This window comes from Juglans regia, chromosome 11, assembly GCF_001411555.2.
Source record: "Juglans regia cultivar Chandler chromosome 11, Walnut 2.0, whole genome shotgun sequence".
Lineage (NCBI taxonomy): Eukaryota > Viridiplantae > Streptophyta > Magnoliopsida > Fagales > Juglandaceae > Juglans > Juglans regia.
In genome coordinates this window covers 18,091,861-18,111,709 of record NC_049911.1, presented here as the reverse complement: position 1 = coordinate 18,111,709, position 19,849 = coordinate 18,091,861, and the positions used below count along the sequence as shown (strand labels likewise).

Genomic DNA, 19,849 nt, shown 5'->3' with positions numbered 1-19,849 from the left:
AAAAAATGTGGTGTGTGGAGGTTGAAAGGTTGTATAGCATTGCTAAAAAATGAATTATAGGTCTAAAAATGGCCCATAAACAGGTCTTGGCCCATTGATGCCTGTGAGTGAACCTATAGGGGCGAGGCCAAGGTTCGATGGCCAAACTCACCCATGGGAGGTGGAGCTCTGCGCTACACACCCGGGAGGTGTGAGTATCACCCTTATAGGAGACTGGAATTCAAGATAAATCCAAAACAGTATGGGGTTTTAATAAACCCCAATATAGTTTGGGATTACAAAAGTGAAATCCCAAAATAAATTAGGTTAGGGGTTCATTGTTAGGGTTTTTATAATGAACCCCTAACCTAATTTAGGGTTTTAATCGGAAATCCTAACATAAATTACAAAACTTACAATTATAAGGTGAGACGGAGAGAAAAATGGTTTTGATGGCATGAGCTACGGCGACGACGATGGCAAGCTTAGAGAAGGCCTAAGTGAGAGAGTGAATCGAGACACTCCGAGAGAAGGGGGAGGCGGGGGGAGGATGATTCTCACTAACCTTGTAATGGAACGGTAGTGTTTTGGGAACATATTTCCAAAACATCGTCATTTCATTACAGAACTTAAAATATATATATATATATATATATATATATATATGAGCCAGACGGGCATAGACTCAACCCAACACCAGTCTCCTAGCATCTCCTTCAAGCAGGCGCAAGCCTGCCTGCCGGCCGTGTGTGGGTAGACGCCCCCGCCTGCTCCAGGCAAAGGCAGGAAGGGTGGGTAAGATGTGTCCGCCCAGCTAGCCTACTTCACAAACCACTATAGAAAATATATTTCAAAAAAGTTTGTTAGTCAAATTTCCAAACATACATTTACAAAATCCAATAAACTATATATTTCCTCCAATTTAAAACAGAGTTGAAAAGTTATAATTATCTCAGCCATTAAATCATCAACAAAGAGGAACCAAAATGAGAAATCAAGCTTAAAGACGACACAAATGCTTTGACTGTAATTCAAACAAATGCTTTACGCTCAGTGAAGCACTCCTCCTTTCACTACTCTCAAATAAGGCTCCTCCTGTCTCTCTCTTTGCCGATTGAAAGGTCTAATGTCCTTATTCCTGCCTTACGCTCACAACCTTTAGCTATGTCCACTTTAAGAAATAATACTTGCAGTTATGAGTGTGCAAGCGCCGTGCAGTCGCTTTAAAAAAAATGAATAAATATGAGATCCATATGAAAAAAAATTAATTTTTTAATAGTAGATCCTACTTTTTTTTAAAACGACTGCACGACGTTTACGCATTTCACGACTGTATGTAACATTACTCGTCCACTTTATCCTGGCATGAACTCGCCGACTTCAAAGCCCGGATTCATTGACTTCCCACAAATCGAGAAAGGGGAAGTGCATCGGAGCAACTCCCCCAAAACTTTAAATTCCCATCTTTTTTAATTCAAAGGGGCTGTAGTGTCCAACTCCTCCTCATGTTTTGGTTACCATTTCCATTTAAATAATTGACTTATCAAGCCACTTAAAATGTGCAACATCATCCGGTGTGATTGAAGAGGACAGAATTTAGAATGAAAAGTAGCATATAACAGTCAGTAAAATAAGTTTCCCAAATTATGTGGGGATTCTGAAAAAACAGTAAAATGACGAGAGAGAGAGAGAGAGAGAGAGGTGGAACTGATTATTACAAGCAATAAACCCTCAATGGTTTTATCATATCATCTGTCTGCAGGTATCATATCATCTGCAGGAATACCAACGTAAAATATAAAGAAAAGGGAGAAGTGACGTGGAAATTCATTCGTTCATATCGAAGACAATGACAGAAATAAGATAGTAGGATAAAAGCGTTGAGGTTTACAGCATCATTGGCTGCGCACCTATTCCTCTTCTTCCGCCTCCTCCAGCCAATTCACGAAGGACTCCAGTGCCTTCACAAAGTTTTGCCTGTAGCATTTTCCGACACAAAGTTATAAGTTTCAAGGAAAATGGAACAGAATTAATACTAAAATGGGTAACCCATAACAGGTGCAGGTGTCAGAATATGCAAATAACAGATCAAAAGAAGTGTGATTCATGTTGTACAAGCAAAAAGGTATATGTCAAGGTGTCTGCATTGACCCATTTTAGATTTCCATACCAAATTAAAGAGTCTACAAATACTCTATCTCAGGGTTCACTATCCTTTACAACAAATACAATTCCCAGGGAAACAAATGGCATGATTTCATCACCATTAAACTCACTGCCATGCAACATCCAAAACAAAGGACATGAAGAAGAGACAAATAATGTCCACAATCAGGCTTCACCATCTTTTTAGTATTTTTTTTTATTATTATTATTATAAAAAAATAATAAAACTTAATTAAAAAGTGCAAAAGACGCAACTAGTTACACATAATGTATACAAGAGATTGACCTATCTAGGTAGAAGAAAATCCTGAAAAGTTAACCCATTTAAATCTTACATCATCTTCTCAAGGAAGGCTCCATTTCGAGTAATGTTACATGCAGTCGTGGAGTGTGCAAGCGCCGTGCAGTCGCTTTGAAAAAAAGTAGGGTGCACGGCGCTTGTACATTCACGACTGCAAGTATCATTTCTCATATAGATATTAACACATAAATAGCTCGTTTTTGCAGGCCAGAAGTATTTTGAGTTGACACAAGTGGAGCCAATCTCAAGATAAACTACCATTGACCAAATAAATCCCAGTGATCATGACAAATCTAATATCCCTACAGTGGAAATTAAATGAACTTAAATACCTGCCCTTCTGGTTTGTTCCTTTGCGGAACCAGTGCAGAATGGTGTCTTCTGCAAGCACATCCTGGTCATAGAGAGACCTCACAATCTCAGGAAACAGCTTCATGAGCTTCGCGTCCTCATAGCATTGCATCTGAACTTTATACATGAGCTCCAGCTCAAGTTTTCCATTAGTGCAGAAAGTATTCAACAGTTTTGCCCACGTTTTCACCTACATCACAAAAAAATATGAAACACAATTCCACCATCAATTTAACGTCATCGCTTTCTTCAAATGGGATGAGAAACTGACATTCAGTTATCTTATGCAAGAATTCTTAAAAAAATCAATTGTATGTAATATCCACAGGATCCAGTCTTACTGCATATGCAAGTAATGGAATGACATTAGCAGAAAGTACCAAACACTCCTAAAAATGCTATGCATTAAATGATATACCAGATGACATATAAATTTAGAAAAAGTAAATCACAGTCTTGACATGATATGAATTGTGCAGAATCCAGATTCAACTTCAGGAAAGACGTTTGCATGGTCCTATTCTTTCCCCCTCATTTGGGGGAGGTGAAGTTTTTTGTGATCAATATGCCAAAACGTTATATGAACACAAGCATAAGCATTGTGGCAGCTGGAATTATAATCTATGGTTTAAGAGAAATGAAAAAAATAAAATAAAAGAAGAAGAAGAAAACAAACATGTATTTTGAGCACAGACAGCAAACTGTTCCAGAAAAGATGATTATCCACTGGATGGAAACCTCTAAATCTTGCTATGGTATAAAAGTTGTGCTCTAACAACTAACCCTATTACAATCCACAACCCAAATAAAAAGTCTTACACTGTGACTAGTCAGCTACACAGCTCCAACTTTACCATATACTGTCTAAGCCCATGTACTCTTGCTAGCAAGGCTCTGGCATGTTTTTTCCTTGTATGTTAACACGACCTTCCGCACTAATGACCATCCTCTTGACGTTCATATTTTCACTGATTATTCTCCTTTCTCTAATCAAAATTGTGGGTTTCCACACAAAAACAATGCGGGATCCCATAGCCTTATTAATCACCAATCACACACAAGTCACTTGCATTTCTTTGATTTAATAATTACATTCTAACCATCTCAGAGAAATAATCTCTTCACTAATTTGCTCCCTAAAATAAATGAAAACACTTACTTATCAAATAAATAAATGAAAACACTCGATAGTAAAGGGTAAGCGAAATTACAGAAAAAAAATCAAGTTTGTCCAAAAATTGCATAAAAAACAGAGACTAAACATTAGATGGAAGCATCTGCTCAACCACTTCCAAGTAAGAATATCTACAATGTCTCCACTGGAAATGTACAAGTACAACAGTGAGACTATGCATATGAAATTGAAAAGAACGTGGCAATAGTGGCAAAGCAAGCCATATTCTGCTATCATAAAAGATTCACACTTACGGTCAGAACCATCTTTTGGTAATTTGGCACCGGGTGTACGAGAACAGTGTCTTGACTAATCCCCACCCCCAGGCCCTCGGCAAGGAGTTTTCCGCAAGTGCACGTTGGGTAATTCAAGGGGAAAATCTCCCGGTTTGATGGCCCCTTAGACCTGGGGGGAGCATGCCCCCAAGCACAAGGCCTTTACCACTTGAGCCAACCCCTAGGGGTTGGTAATCTAATTTTGAAAACTCGGTTTCTGGATTTAGAAGGGACAATGCTGAAAATCCAAAGAGGAGAGACTTTGCTTAGGGCTGTAAACAAACAAGACTACTCAACAAGCCATGGGGGATCAATGATCCCATCTGTACTCTCCCTCTCTCTCTCTCTCCCTCTCTTACATGTGCACGCAGGCATGCGCACAGAGCCAACTTCTTTCGATTTGAAAGTTGTAAATTATTCTTCTACATCCAGTTTGGAAAATTAAGAAACTATATTTAATTGCCACCTGCCGCCCCGAAAACAATAAAAATAACCCAGCCAGAAAACAAAAGATTCAACTTGCTCAAATTACTCAATTGGAATGGACTGCATACTCAAAGATTCTGGGTTCAATTCCTTACTAGGTGTTTCCTTGGATTACCATACACAGTTCTGGTCAGCGAGGTTGTGTATCCAAGGTTTACTCTCCACAAGTGAGTCAGAAGAGCCCTACCTTGGTGAGGTTCCACATCACCAAAATATATATATGAATATGCGACACACACAACCAACATGTACAACATTCAACATGTGTGTTCCAAAAAAGGCACAAAACAAGTACAGGCCCAAGCATACCTGGCGTAGAGCAGAGTTAGCATTTTGTTGCTGGTTCTTTCCAGACCACTGAACAGCATCCATTATGACATCCCACAGAATCCTCACAACCTCAATGTCTGGCAATTTAGCATCTTTAACACGCTGCTTCACTGTTTCTATGACTTCAGATATATCAACTTCCTCCGTTAACTGGGTTGTTAAAGCAGATTTCATTTCCTTAAGTTTCACCTCAAATATTTTCTTCTCGTTATATTCAACCAAGGCTACCAGCCCTTCTTTGCTGAAACATTGGCAATAATAAACATAGATTAGTTCCAAATTATCTGTCAAGGACATAACAGTGATGAAATTAAAAACAATAAAACAATGAGGGGGAAAATATGTAATGAACTCAAAGAAATACTTTTTTTTTTTTTGATAAGTAGCGAACTCAAAGAAATACAACAAGGCAGAATATAAAAGAAATATTCCATCAAGCTACTAAACATTTCTTTTCTATAGAATTGAGCAGAATGCATTTGGTAAATATAAAGGCAGGTCCGCACAAGCAACATATAATGGTAGATCTGGAATTAGGAAGAGAGAGAGAGAGAGAGAGAGAGAGAAAAGTATCTTAAAAAAGCATCTGTAACAACATTTCCACAATCTAATAGTAAAAACTACAAACTCACGTAAAATGCTCTGAGAAACCCTCAGGAGATCGCTTTGCAGATGGCAAAAAGTTCAGAAGATTTTCTTCCACTTTACCCCGCTTCAGTATAGAAATCAAATCATCAAGGCTATTATCAATCAGATATTCCTTAAAGAAATCTGTAATAAATAAAAGAACTAGCCCTTTGGCAACAAGGTTATCCTTAAGCAGTGGCTGGAACACAGTCTCTGGTGGAAGACCGGATAGCTTCTGAGAGAAAGCAAGTGCAGTGAAAATTGCCAGCTTCTTCGTCTCATTCTCCTCAAAAAGCTCCAAGGACTGCAGGAATCTTCGCATGACATTTTCAAGATTTTTTATGAGAAATGGCCTCCGCCTTAAAATTTTCTGTATATAGATTACAGAAGGTAAGATAGCTTCACGTTTAGCATCACAGTCTATTATAGAGTAAGGATGGCGCTCCCCCTCATCAGGTTTGGTAGTTCCAGGTTGTGTACGCCCTCCTGTGAAAACAACCTGCAGTAATCAAGTAATACAAAATCCGGAAAGTTAAACATAACTTAAATTTCCCACAAAATATGTTTTTTTTTTTTTTTTTATAGTTAAAATTTCCCATAAAATATATGTAAAGAGTAAAATAACAATACTATATTAAACTAGCACACTTAGGTGTTGCTCTACATGTCCCATATACTTGGGCTATTGCTTATTCTTATGATCAATAAAATCTTATTTACCGATAAAAAAACAAAAAAAAAAAAGGAAGTAAAATACCAAATGTGATGCATTTTCTGCCTTGATCACACAGACAAGTATTGTGTAACAGATATATGGATGAATGGTTTAAGAGATAATTGGTGAATGTTAAAGAAAAAATCACATAAGAAAAACTAATTTTATACCAATCTAAATAATGGAGTTGGGATAACCCCAAGGGATTGGCCCAAGTGGTGAAGGCCTTGGTCTTAGGGTATCACTCCTTTCAAGGTCCAAGGTTCAACAACTCATGAGTACAAACAATCCTTTGGGACCACACCCCCAGTGAAAAGTCAGCGATTTAACCAGTTCCATGTAGGGAAACTTCTGAGGGTACGGTGCACGGGACTGAGGTTTACTCTGTAGGAGTGGGTCCAAAGGGCCCTGCCTTGGAGAGGTTCCCCAACATAAAAATAATAATAATAATAATAATGGAGTTGGGACTAAATGATAAATTTGATATTTCATGAAGTATATCAAATGTTAGACTGATATCAACAAAAAGGACCAGGTTTTCTCTCTCTTTTTTTTTCTTTTTTTTCTTTTTTTCTCTCTCTTCAGTTTTGTTATGACTGACCTGATCCACATGTAAATTTGATTATTTGATGATTCATCCACTATATTTTTTTTTTGACAAGTATGATTCATCCACTATATTGAAGCATCATGCCATAAAACACTTGATAAACAGATGCTATGAATATATTTTCCTTGATCTAGCCCAGGATTGCCATTCTTTACATGTGAAGATCCAGTGAAACTGATAAAGATTGGTTTTTTTCCCTTTTTTTGTCAGAGGATATAAAATAATATCTAACGGATCAAGAAGAAGCATGCCTCAATAAAGGTGTCACCGTATCTCGAGAAGTTAAGATCTGAAGATTCAAGACTCCTGGCAACAAGTTCCTGCAAGTAAAAGATATGGTCACATACAACAATAAAAAATGGACACAGCGCACACATGCACATTTGTAGTTATTAAGATTATGCATGGGTAACAATTACCAAATCACCAGCATTATCCAAATAAATCTGGACCACTGCATCTGCAAATGCTGCAGGGTCCAGAGGCGCTGCGATGTTCCGTTTGCGGGTCTTAATCCGCGTACCACTGGACATGAGGATCAATAAAACTAAATGAGAACGAGGTTGAAGCTAAAAACTTTCTGGTTGTCGTAGTAGTAGCTATTGTAATACTAATTAATAACAATGATGTTATGGAAGGCAAGACTACCCACAAATATGTAAGATCCATGATGCACAAGCACTTTTTTTTTTTAAGTCACCATAAGCACATCAAGTGTATCCCTAAAAAACAACATCAGGTATCACTTCTTTAAAAATCAGATGAATTGAGCACAATGGGATGATTGGTGCCATTTTCAATGGATAATGCTACAATTAGTCTTTTTAAAAATACAATGATTGGAGGGAATTCACAAATGTATGCATCCTATCCACCAACCTAACCAGTAGAGAACAAACGAACATGATGAAAAGCTTAAAAAAAAAAAAATATCTACTTTTTGTGGAAAACGACTTTAGTGCTTTCCATCATGTTCGTTTGTTCCCACAAAAAGTAGATTTTCATTATCCATGATGGTAAGATTCTAGTTTCATTCATCTTCTGTAAGAAAAGAAAAAATCAAAATAGGGAGATAGGGAAGAAACCTCTAAAAGTGAAAAGAAAAGAGTAAAGGTAATGAAGCATCATAGTAGCATGTGATAACTTCAACGTAGCTCGGTAACAATTAATCATTTAACACAATGCTATCTTGGATCATTGAGAAGATACACGAAAACTGAACATGATTTATAAAATGTAAAGGTTCCAACGATTGTAACAGCAAAATAGCGCAGACATGTTTTCCAGTGGCTTCTTGACATAAATGGAAAAAATTTCATCAAGGACCAAAGAAATGTAGATCCCAATATGACTGAGCCTAACACAACAAGTTGGCCAGGGGTATTCGTCCGTCTCATTTCTCCTTTCACCAAACCAAGAAAGTATAAAATTAAGATTTAACATATTGTTACCATTTCTAATTATCTATTCAGCAACTAATGAAAGGAACAAAATTAAAATCACTATTTCATTAATTAGATAAAATCCCAAAATATAAAAAAAATAGACCAGCTAACGCAGAGCGTAAAACAGAGAAGACGTCTTACCCAAGAGTGGGCTTCTCCTTCGAGCTGCAGAAACAGAGCCAAAAGACATTAATCAGTGATTTTGAGCGATAACCTTAAGATGAAAAAAAAAATGGATCTTGCAGCAAATATTCTATCATAACTTTTGTCTGTAAGTAAAATGAATCATAACCGATGTAACAAAGATGGAGTTTTGCGGTAAAGAATATCAAACCCGTCTCAACATAACTAAGATAGAAGTATAAAGAAATATTATTTCCCATGAAATAAAAAAACGAGGAAAAGATAAATATCCCCAACTCCACCCCCAGCACATTCTGGAAATCAAGAAACCCATAAAAAATAAAATAAAACAAATCCCATCAAGTTTCAACTGTAATTCACATCCAAAAAATATTTCTTTATCAAGATATGGATCAGAGGGAAAAACCCAATGCAAACCCGAAAACATAAATACATAATTCTATCATATTTTATATTTATTGGAAAAAATTAATAAAGACGAAATCCGTCATAGAATTCTACACCCTGTCAAGGGCCAAAAACCTATAATATAGAATAATTCAACTGGAAAACCTACAAGATCGTGCAATTCAACAACAACCCAAAGCAAGCAAACCCAACGAGAACCTCATGAACCAAAACATAAAGAACTCTGTACAAAAAGACCAGCACAAAAAAAAACAAAAACAAAAACAAAAAGTAGGCCAGAAAACACCATTTAGGCCTCGTTTGTTTCCATTTAGGATGAAAGTTAGAAAATTATATAAAATATTAATAGAATATATTTTTTTAATATTATTTTTATTCTGATATTTGAAAAAATTAAATTATTTATTTAATTTTATGTAGAAATTTAAAAAAAATATAAGGTGAGATAAGTCGATAAAAACAAATTATATGGCTTTAGAGTTCGAATCTCATACACAAAGAAACAGATCCACGAAGAAACCAGGAAGCAAATCAGACAGCCTAGACGGAGAGGGAGGGAGGGAGGTACCTCATAAACCAAGACGAAGACGGATCGAAGGAGATGTGAGTCGGAGTCTCTCTGCGCCCGAAATTCTTGCGATTAGAGAGAGACAGAGAGAGAGAGTAAAGGAAGCTAGTGGGTTTGCAAGGGTACTTATTTCGTATACAGAGACTGGAGAGAGGGGGAGAGGTAATAAAAACAAATAAAATAATGAGATGTTAATTATGGTGGGAATTAATTATAAGAAACATATATATATTTCTGTAAAAAGTCATTATGATAGATAATGATAGGGTTGTTACTTATTTATTATTTTTTTATTTTATTTTTTTAATTTTTTATTTCATTTAATAATTAAAAAAGTGATTATTAATAACATTATATACTTTTAAATTTTTTCTTAATAAATAAATATGTTAAAAAATATTTAAATGATAAAAAAATAAAAAAATTTTAAATGCATTATAAGCAATAAAAAAATAATAAAAAAATAATAATCCTATTCGAATTATCCAAAAGAAGCCATAAAATGAACATATTCTACTGCCTATTAAATAATAATATTATTATTATTATCGTTTTGACTTGACTAATGATTTTCACTTAAAAAAAAAAAAGGAGTGGCTTTACCTACAAATTCAATGTAGAAATCAACAAATAAAAATCAAGCCAAGGTAGACACAGAATGGTAGGCAACTCCTGCTTCTTTAAAGTTAACACGTGGATTTGCAATGGTCCGAAGTCAAGAAGTAGATCAGGTGATGGCGTTGTGTTTGGATGTTGAGTTGAATTTAGTTAAATTTAATTCTTTATAAATATTAATAAATTAAATAATAAAGAAAATTATATGAGATTCATTTAAACTAAATTTAAAATATGTTTAGATGTTAAAATTAATTTAGTATTTTTTATGAGAAAAAAAAAATTATGGATCTTACGTATAAAGATATATTAAGTTGAAAAATATTATGAGTCTCATGTATAAAGAGGTTTTGAGTTGAAATAAGTTTAGTAATTTGAGAGTTAGATGTTTAGATATTATATTCAATTTAAAATTAGATTGAGCTCAACTGAGTCATACAATAAAACGCAACCTAAAAACTATTTAATTCTCTCTATGAGACTCACGTTTGTAACAAACATGATGGGAAAGTAAAGTTACATTTGATAAATGAGACGAGATAAAAGATTTAGTAAATAATAATAAAATAGTAAAAGAAAAAAGAGTAATTCTACATACAACCGTGAAGTGCGTAACCGCCGCGTAATCGCTTTGAAAAAGAGTGGGGTCCACTATTAAAAAATTAATTTTTTTCATGTGGGTCCCATGTTTTATTCATTTTTTTCAAAGCGATTACGCGGCGATTACGCAATTCACGGTTGTAAGTATTTTTTTTCAAGAAAAAATACATGCTTGATATCTAAGAACTTACATTAAGAAAGACATTTAAGAACTTAAATAAACAAGTCAAATTATTTCAATGTGATTCGGCCAGAGTAGATTTAGCAGCTTTTCTCAAAGATATCTCTACAATAAAAGTAACTGGAGTTAAAAATAAGTATTTTGTAAAAAATATAGAGTGCAAATCAAAGCTTTGAGTAAGAAGAATATGGATGGCCAACAGACTGTGGACTACCTCTCCTATGATAAGATAATTATTGAAGTTTATCTCTGACCAATTTAAAATATCAAACCCTTATGCAAATGGATGTGTCATTCATCAAACAAATACACTTCCAACTCGCCCATCCAAGTTCTTCTCAATTTGGTATTGGACAAACCTCAAACCCCACTACTTCTTTCAGTAATGGAAGAAGACAAATATGAAACCCTAAATTAAACAATCTCACCAACACAATACAATCACCAATTTGAAATCAAACAATACAAAATCCAATCAACACAATCCAACTGACACACAAACCCAATTAGGGTTTGATGGGTTTAAGCCAATCCAATATATTCTAACCAAAATCTTAGCTTCCAACTACAAACCCAATCTAACATGCATTAAAATTAGTGGAATGAAGCTTACTTAAATCCCTGGTAGGGTAAGGTTGAGAAACAACACTCTTGAAAATCCTCGAGATGTTTCAAAGCAACCCTATGACCAAAACAAGAAACAAGAGACAAATTGTGATGCCCTCGATCCCTGCGTGTGGTTTGGCAGGTGGCCACGACGTCGAGATGTGCACCGCACAAGTCACATCCCTCACTATGTGTAGAGGTTTATATATGCTTAGCACACGTGGGTATAAAACATTTCATGGCAAAAAGAAAAAAGAGTTACAGGATAAATTTATAAATGTGAGTACTAGAGAATTTAAGAACATCAAACTTAACTTTATAAATATCCGCAAGTCATAAAAACCCATCATAAGTCTCCAAGTTAGCTAAACTATTACATCCCATAAATCATTCACCAAGTCTTTAAAACTTGAAAAAATACATATCTATAGATTCTAACTAAAAACGAGGACAGGGCCCCGCCTCAATCCTCATGATAAGCTTGCTCATACTCGTCCTGATCACCTATATCTGCAATGAAGTCGGTTTTGAAAACTGAAACCGTAATGGGACCACCACGGTAAGATTTCGAGCAATCTGAGTAAAAACCATATTGATAGTTATAAAATAAAATATGGCAATAAAATATGTTTGATAAATAATACTCAAGACCCCGAGCAATGAGATCTACTTACTGAAGAAAGGAACCAAGCATCCAAAATTCGTGTAAAGGATTGCAACCCCAAGAGTGGAAAGAAATATCACATATGCACTTTAAAAATTTGAACAATATGAGCAAATCAAGTAATAATATTCATAACTCATAAGTTTTACGAATTTGAAAAAGCAAGCATCAAAGTTCATACCAGCATGAAAACCTTAAGTAATACCGTTTTAACGTAGTTTAACGATCTGAGCATCCCGAGCTCAATTATGAGTCCAAAGTTCCACAAATTCGAGAACCCCATGTTCTCCATTTATCCACATATTTCTCTCAAGGACCTAGGCCTTTTTACTCTTTCGGCTTTAAAACACTCATTTTTAAAGTATGCTCCACGTTCTCCCTTATACTACTGTGCACACACCCTAGTTATCTTTGTCACACAATGGGTAACAGGGCTGAGTCTCAGACCCTGCCGATACAACGGTGCACACATCCTCAGAAATGCTCCTCGCCTTCTTTGCTTGAGCCTCTTCCAAATTCGTAGTCGCTCTCTGTTTGCTCTGCTTCAACCATGAGGAATAAACATCCACAATTTTTACCTGTCTCTCCACTTTCCCATTCCGTTTCCAGAGGGCTTTAGATTGGCCTTGTTTAGGTAGTGATTTCATGTTATTTCCTGAGTTGTTGTGGACTTTAGGCGGGCCTTGGTGTTGCGGGCCCATATCAGAATAACCCACCTCAGGAAATGAACCGGATCCATCAACTTTGTATTTTCAACCGTCTGCATTACGTCTTCCAACTGACTCCAAGATTCACTCCTTTCATCAACCTCATCCTCAACTAACGCAACCTCCACCATCATAGCCTGCTGAATGCCATTAACCTCCCTATTTAACGGTTGCACGATTTCCTCAGATAACGGGTCCTCCACATTTAAAGGCTTTTCGAAACCCGTTGTAATTGCTTCCGGAGATGTTGCTTCCGTAGGTGAGTCCAACTTTGACCCACTGCTTTGACCCTCATCACCAAGATGGACCACCTTAGACGGCTATTGACGAACATTCTAATACGGCGTTGGACTGACACGACCAAGATCCTGCAGCCATTGTCTGTAAGGCAATTTCCCATCCACAACAGTACTCTGTCCAGCCTGCTCATAGTCTCGCTGCAGATGCCCAATTCAGCCACATAAATAACAGAACTTCGGCAGCTATTCGTATGAGAATCTTACCCAGTAAGGCGTTTCCCCTCCTAGGCTCACTCGCTTCCCCCGTAGTATAGGTTTAGAAACATCAAGGCAAATTCGCACCCGCATGAACTCCCTCCATTCGCACTCCCCATTAAGCAGATCCACCTCCAACACTTCACCCAGTGAGGCACCAATTATTCAACCGATCATTTGACCACGCGCCATAAGTGGGAGGTCATGAATGCGCACCCAGAAAATGGCATCCTTTAAGGTTATCCAATGCGGTTGAAGGAAGCCATCCAATGGCTTTAGACCCCAACTCCTACAGTCTTATAGATCTGGCAAGACACCAAATCTTCCTCAGGACTTGTTTAAAAGCCTCTTTGTTATAGTGTTTATTGGTAAGCAATTGCACTATCAAACACTTCTCACCACGCACTATATTTTCCTGCACTAAGGCATCATCCGCCGAAATAACTTCTTGCTCAGTCTCCGTTAAAGACAGCTTCCCATACAGCGCTTCTAGAACGTCGGCCATGGTTAAACCCAAACCTGTACTAGACATGAGAGCAAGCCTCTACTGGTGAAAGACAAGAGAGGAACCGAACACCCTTGATCAAGAACTAGTTCGAGAAAAAAATCATTGTTGAAGGGAAAGAATATGATAGCATACGACAAAAAAGAGGTTAAATTAGTAAACCTATGTAACTGTATGTTGTTCAGAAACCTCTACTATTTTTGTCAGTGCATTTGCTGATTTTTGTGTTAACAAATTCACAGAGTAATTCAAACTGGTAGAAGAATCCAATAAAATATTTAATTGTGTAGATCATTCTGAATCTACCCCAACAATTTCAACAGCTTTGTGAGGAGGTCATTCTAACAATGTCAACATTTCCATGAAAAATTTGGTATATTTTTCGTTGAGATTGTTGAACATTATAATTTTGATCATTGCTGATAGATTGAAGATGATCATATGATGTACCATCAATTGATATAATCATTTGATCAACATCAGATGGCATGGAATCTTTCAGCTCAATCACATCTCTTTTAGCAGCCTTCCTCTGAGCATATCTTTCTTTAGCTTTTTGTCGAAATTCAATTTTTTTCTCTTCTGGGAAATCTTTATACGGAATTTTTTTTCTTGATTGCTTTTGAGAAACTTCAAAAACATGTTTCTAAAATTTAAGTGAAATTTTTTACAATTTATTGCTATAATTAATATTTTATAATTAATTAACAAAATCTTACCGTTCATTATATCAGCAGATTAAACCACAGGCTGAAAAATTGCAAATTGCAATAAAACCAAAAGCTAATGAATCAGTGATCACGATTTAATGTAAAATCCTCAACGAACAATGTAGTTTAGATTCTCTAAAATGTGTACTCATTCTAACCGTGAACAATACATAATAAATATGTCTAAGCATATAAAACTTGAACCAATATTATTTCAAAACATAGAAATAATTGGCAAATAAATATTATAGATTCAAAAATGCATGGAATAAAAGAAACAATTTCTAATAAATAACACAAAAGTACTTACAGTTTCTTTTCCAGAAGGAAATAATATTTTGTTGAATTCAGATCTTCTGATTGAGAAAATAAACCCTATTTTTCAAAAAACAAATTATGTTATTTTTGAGTGAGAATATTTTCTTTATAATTTATAAAGTATAGGAAATTTTTAAGGTTTTATAATTCATTTTCAAAGCAAACAATAAAACAAATATTTATAAAAATTTAAAAAAGAATTAAAAAAATAAAAGTTCAAAATCTAATTTCAAATTAATCGAAAACATTTGTTTCTGAAATATCAAATCCCAAACATAAAATTGGGCATATTTTTTAGAATGATACGATAATAATTTAAATCTATAAAACCAGCAACTTATCTGATAACGGAAGTAAATTAAAATTAAGAATAATTAAGAATAAAATTGATCATGTCTTTATTGAAATGGTTTTTAAATAATACATTTAGTTGGTTAAATTATTATTGTTAAAAATAACAGTAAATAATAACAGTATATTGCTTTAAACAGATGGTTACAATTTGTACACTGAATTTGAATTTGTTTCAGTTTTTAATTATGATCAACACATTTGTCCTAAATAAATTAATTTTGTACTTGCAACGTTAATAAATTGTCTTAAACCATTTTTGCCTTGATAATGGTAAAGAAGTTGTTAAGATTGGCGGCAAGTAAAGTTGTAAGAAAGAAACGCACAGTAAAAAATAAGAATTACACAATAATTTCATAATTCATTTTTTAAATAATAAAATTTTGGTTGAGTACAAAATGTTAGAATACGATTTAAAACTTGTTAACTTTTCACAACAATTTTAATGATGAGAAATCGACCCTAATGTTATTTTAAAAACCTCTTACAATTTCTAAAATTCATGAAATTATGTTTAAGAAAAAATATATATTTGTTCAATAAATACTAATAGAAACAGAACTCTCTACGTCGGATCTATACAATATTTTATAATTGTTGTCCATAATGCTGTCACATAAAAGAGTAATGCTACATACAGTCGTGGAATGCGCAAACGCCGTGCAGTCGTTTTGAAAAAGAGTGGGGTCCACTATTAAAAAATTAATTTCTTTTCAGGTGGGTCCCTTATTTATTCACTTTTTTCAAAGCGACTGCACGTTCACGACTGCAAGTATCATTTCTCCACATAAAAATACAAAATATCCACACTTAACAATAAGCCATCTAAAACTTTCCAATTTACAGCAAAATGAAATTTATCCTGAATAAAAAAGTTCATAAAATAAAAGTTTCAATAGTATATTACAAATTTTATTCTGTAAAGAAGAATTTGTAAATTTGGAGAGTCAACCAAAAAATAAATAAAAATTTGTAAAGTGTTTATGTGGCATGAATATTTGATGGTGACACTAATTTCAAAACCCAAAATCAAACAGGTTAATAAATAGTTTGCATGAATTCTTTGTAAAAAGAGCATTGCTACACAACTTCCACCACACTCCACACTCCACACTCTACATTTTTTTAAATTTTTTAAATTTTTAATATTTTTTTTAAATTTTTTTTTGAGTTTATTCTTTTTAAATTATTTCAAATTTTTTATTCATTATTCATATAATAAATATTTAATAAAAGAAAAAAATAATAAAAATTAAAAATAATGTGAAGTGTGGAGTGTTAGGAGGTTGAGAAGATTTTTTGTTGTAAAAAAGGTGAGCGATGATCTATACAAAATAATTTTTAGGCCTCCTCTTTCCTACATTAAAAACTCCTTCATCCAAAATAAAAAAGAAAATTGTTAATATTTCAATGGAATTTACACAAAAGAGGAGGCAAATCTCATTGGAATTTACATTTTAACTTTTGACAAAAGTTTGCTTTGTTGTACGGAATTTACATGAATAAAATTTTATCATTATTATATAAAAAAATTTAACTTGAAATAATTTTTAATTTGTTGATTCCACGTATAAATGATTAAAAAAATATTTCGGAAAAATTCAAAATTTTAATCAAAACTAAAAAAAGTTAAATATTAAATAATTTTTTATTTTTTATAAGTTGTATACCAAAGACTACTTAGCATTACAAATGAAATTAAGGAAAAATGAAACCATTTGATACATTGGATTGTAAAAAATGAAAATTAAAAGAATATAAATAAATAACTTTACAAATGCATTGAACAGAAGAAGCAATTGCTCCATTGCAACGAAAATCATTATAATTGCTAAAACTCATTATAAATGCATAACAGAAAACAATGAGAATATTCCTCCATTGCAGAAAAATGAACCTCTAAATGAAAATTGTTTGTCTACGTTTTGTGAAAGATTTAAACAGTAAGACAAGTGTCAATTTGAATTTTGCTTGGCATATTCTTGCAATAGAGGAACATCCCAAATGTTTTAAGTAATTTCATTATAACGTTAGCTCTTGCATTATAATGTAACTAATGTAAGCATCTTACAAATAATAAAATAGATATTTTTTCTATTTACAAATCTGCTTAGTAAAAAACATTACCAAACAGATTTTTTACACATTGTTAACATATTAATTTGAAACATCCTAAACTTCTACACACTTGCAGCCAGGTTTTCTTCTATGCAAGCCAATCATTTACATAAAAATACCAAATAAACAATCTCTCCTCCAGCATAAGAGTCGGATTGTTTATGAATTTTACCAAAACATCATAAATTAGTATCACAACTTAAAGAACCAAGGAATTGGAGGATTAGTAAAGTTACAATTATATCACTAAGGCGTAGATAATAATGTCTAAAATTGTATTTACCTACCCAAAGAAGCAAGAGATCAATGATAGGAAAACAAAATAGACAAAAACTCGAAAATTGGTAGTCACTATTTTCACGCTTTTTTGGAACGTTTGAACAAGTATAAAAAAATTTTAAAAATATGCATTTTTAGCAGTATAGACGCCAAAATAAAGAGGAAAAGACCATCAATTTAATTTCTTCTATTATATAAAAATCTCTCATTGAACCCAGCATCCTTGGGCAGAAATGATTTTTTTGACATTATTTATTTCTCGCCACAGTTAAATAATCATGATTTTTATAAACAATCCAGTCAAAACCTTAAATCATAACCTTGTCTTTTCATATAAGTTTAATGAAAAAACACAAAAAGTCATGGAAAGTCCTAACTGGATATTAGCAAGTTAAAGCTACAAAAGTAAAAAAATTTACGCAAAGGCAATGCCTTTTAGGTAAGGTAATCTTTTATAACCATTGATAACAAAAGGTCATAAAACAAACAAAAACTATATAATATGTTAAAACATATTTGTATTATATAACTATAGATTTCTAATTAAAGAAAATAATATAAAAGATTTTAATATTTCAAAAGTATTTAAGAAGGAAGCAATGCTTTGTTCTGAACAAACAAATCCAACAACAAACAGTGTTAAGAACAGTGAGTATAAGAAAATAAAACCCCTAACATTCAACAAAGCAAAACTTCCAACCATGTTAGACAAAAACAACAACTTAAATTTAGAACACCAGGGAATAAAACTTAAATATATATACTGATATGAACACGTGGGAATTAAATTCCTTGAACCCACAATCAATTTGAAAACTCTCTAAGAAAGCCAAAATCAAGTCAACGGATGGAGAATTTAGACCCGATGAAAACTTGTTTCAAAAACCTAGATTATATTAAAATTTAGACCTGTTGAAGAATCCGTCTCAAGAACCTAGATTACAATAGAGGAACGCCACAAAGGTTGTGATTTATCTTTGATAAGTTCAAGAGTTCAATCAAGAACAAGAGGAGAAAACTCAACTCATAAATAAAATTCAATATTGTCTAACCCTTCAAATGAGGCTACAAAGAGTTTTTAAACACAAACCTAATCAAAATCCTAGACAAAATAAAGCCTCTTTTACCCAAAATGACCCTTGATAAACAGTACCGTCTACAGTACGCGCGACTATAGTAACGCTACAGTAAATTAATGAAACCCTAGTTCCTAAAAAATAACTTTCCAAATAAGCCATTGACCAAAATACAAGGCATTTCCAAAAAACTTAGTTCATAAGAAATAAGACATGTGGGTCAAGCATCTTCAAGCCTACTTATTCTATACTAATAAAATAAATCATTTAATCAAATTGGAAGCCTCCAATAACAATAGGCCATATCTCTAAGTCATGTCTTCCACAGCTTGAATCAAGTGGATCAAAACTGGTTCTCCTTCTTTCAGACCCATCTTGAGTGTTGGGCTCTTGTTGGCTTCATCCCAAGTGGATTGCACCAATCTTTGCATTGCTTCATTGATCTTCTTGGCCCTTGATCTTGTAATTGACCCATCTGCAACTTACAAAAGATCTTTAAGAGTAGGCTCACCTTGATTCCCATCAAATACAAATACAGAAATCATTTCAATATTAAACCAGAAACTAAGAAACAAAATACATAAAAATTAGGAATAACTACAATATATACATTTAAAATGAAAACATAATGTCCACCGTAGGATCTGAAATATATTCAAATCAAAACATCTACATCAAAAACAACAATGTCAACATAACAACAACATCTAATCTGTTCAAATATCAAACCAAAATTAAGTTCAACTCATAAAAACATCTAATATAACACAAACCTTAAATGAACAGACCACGAAAACAGTACTCCAAGCTTGCCTGCAGCAAAGATAAACAAATTAGAATAATTAAAAGCATATAAGAAAGGAAGTAAATTTGAGAACGAAGCTAGAACGAACCAAAAAAGACAACACAAAGATGCCAAATAACAAAAATGTATAGAAACATCCACAAACATCTTCAACCATAAAAAAAAAAAAACAAGAAATGTTGAAATATGTTACAAATCTGAATGGAACAATATAACTAAACGTTTAAAACATGAAAAAAAT

The 19,849-nt window shown here is 33.7% G+C and overlaps 1 protein-coding gene across 1 annotated transcript; it reads right to left on the bottom strand.

Moving 5' to 3' along the window:
- Positions 1-1,605: 1,605 nt before the first annotated feature.
- Positions 1,606-11,667, bottom strand: LOC108983856 (basic leucine zipper and W2 domain-containing protein 2-like). Its single transcript, XM_018955666.2, has 9 exons — positions 11,589-11,667; positions 9,580-9,723; positions 8,601-8,624; positions 7,434-7,539; positions 7,266-7,334; positions 5,695-6,188; positions 5,042-5,303; positions 2,779-2,987; positions 1,606-1,956 (listed from the first exon to the last, which is right to left on the bottom strand). Exons 2-9 carry the CDS (start codon positions 9,582-9,584, stop codon positions 1,890-1,892), a joined length of 1,236 nt encoding a protein of 411 aa, XP_018811211.1. The 5' UTR covers positions 9,585-9,723; positions 11,589-11,667; the 3' UTR covers positions 1,606-1,889.
- Between the last annotated feature and the right edge of the window lie 8,182 nt (positions 11,668-19,849).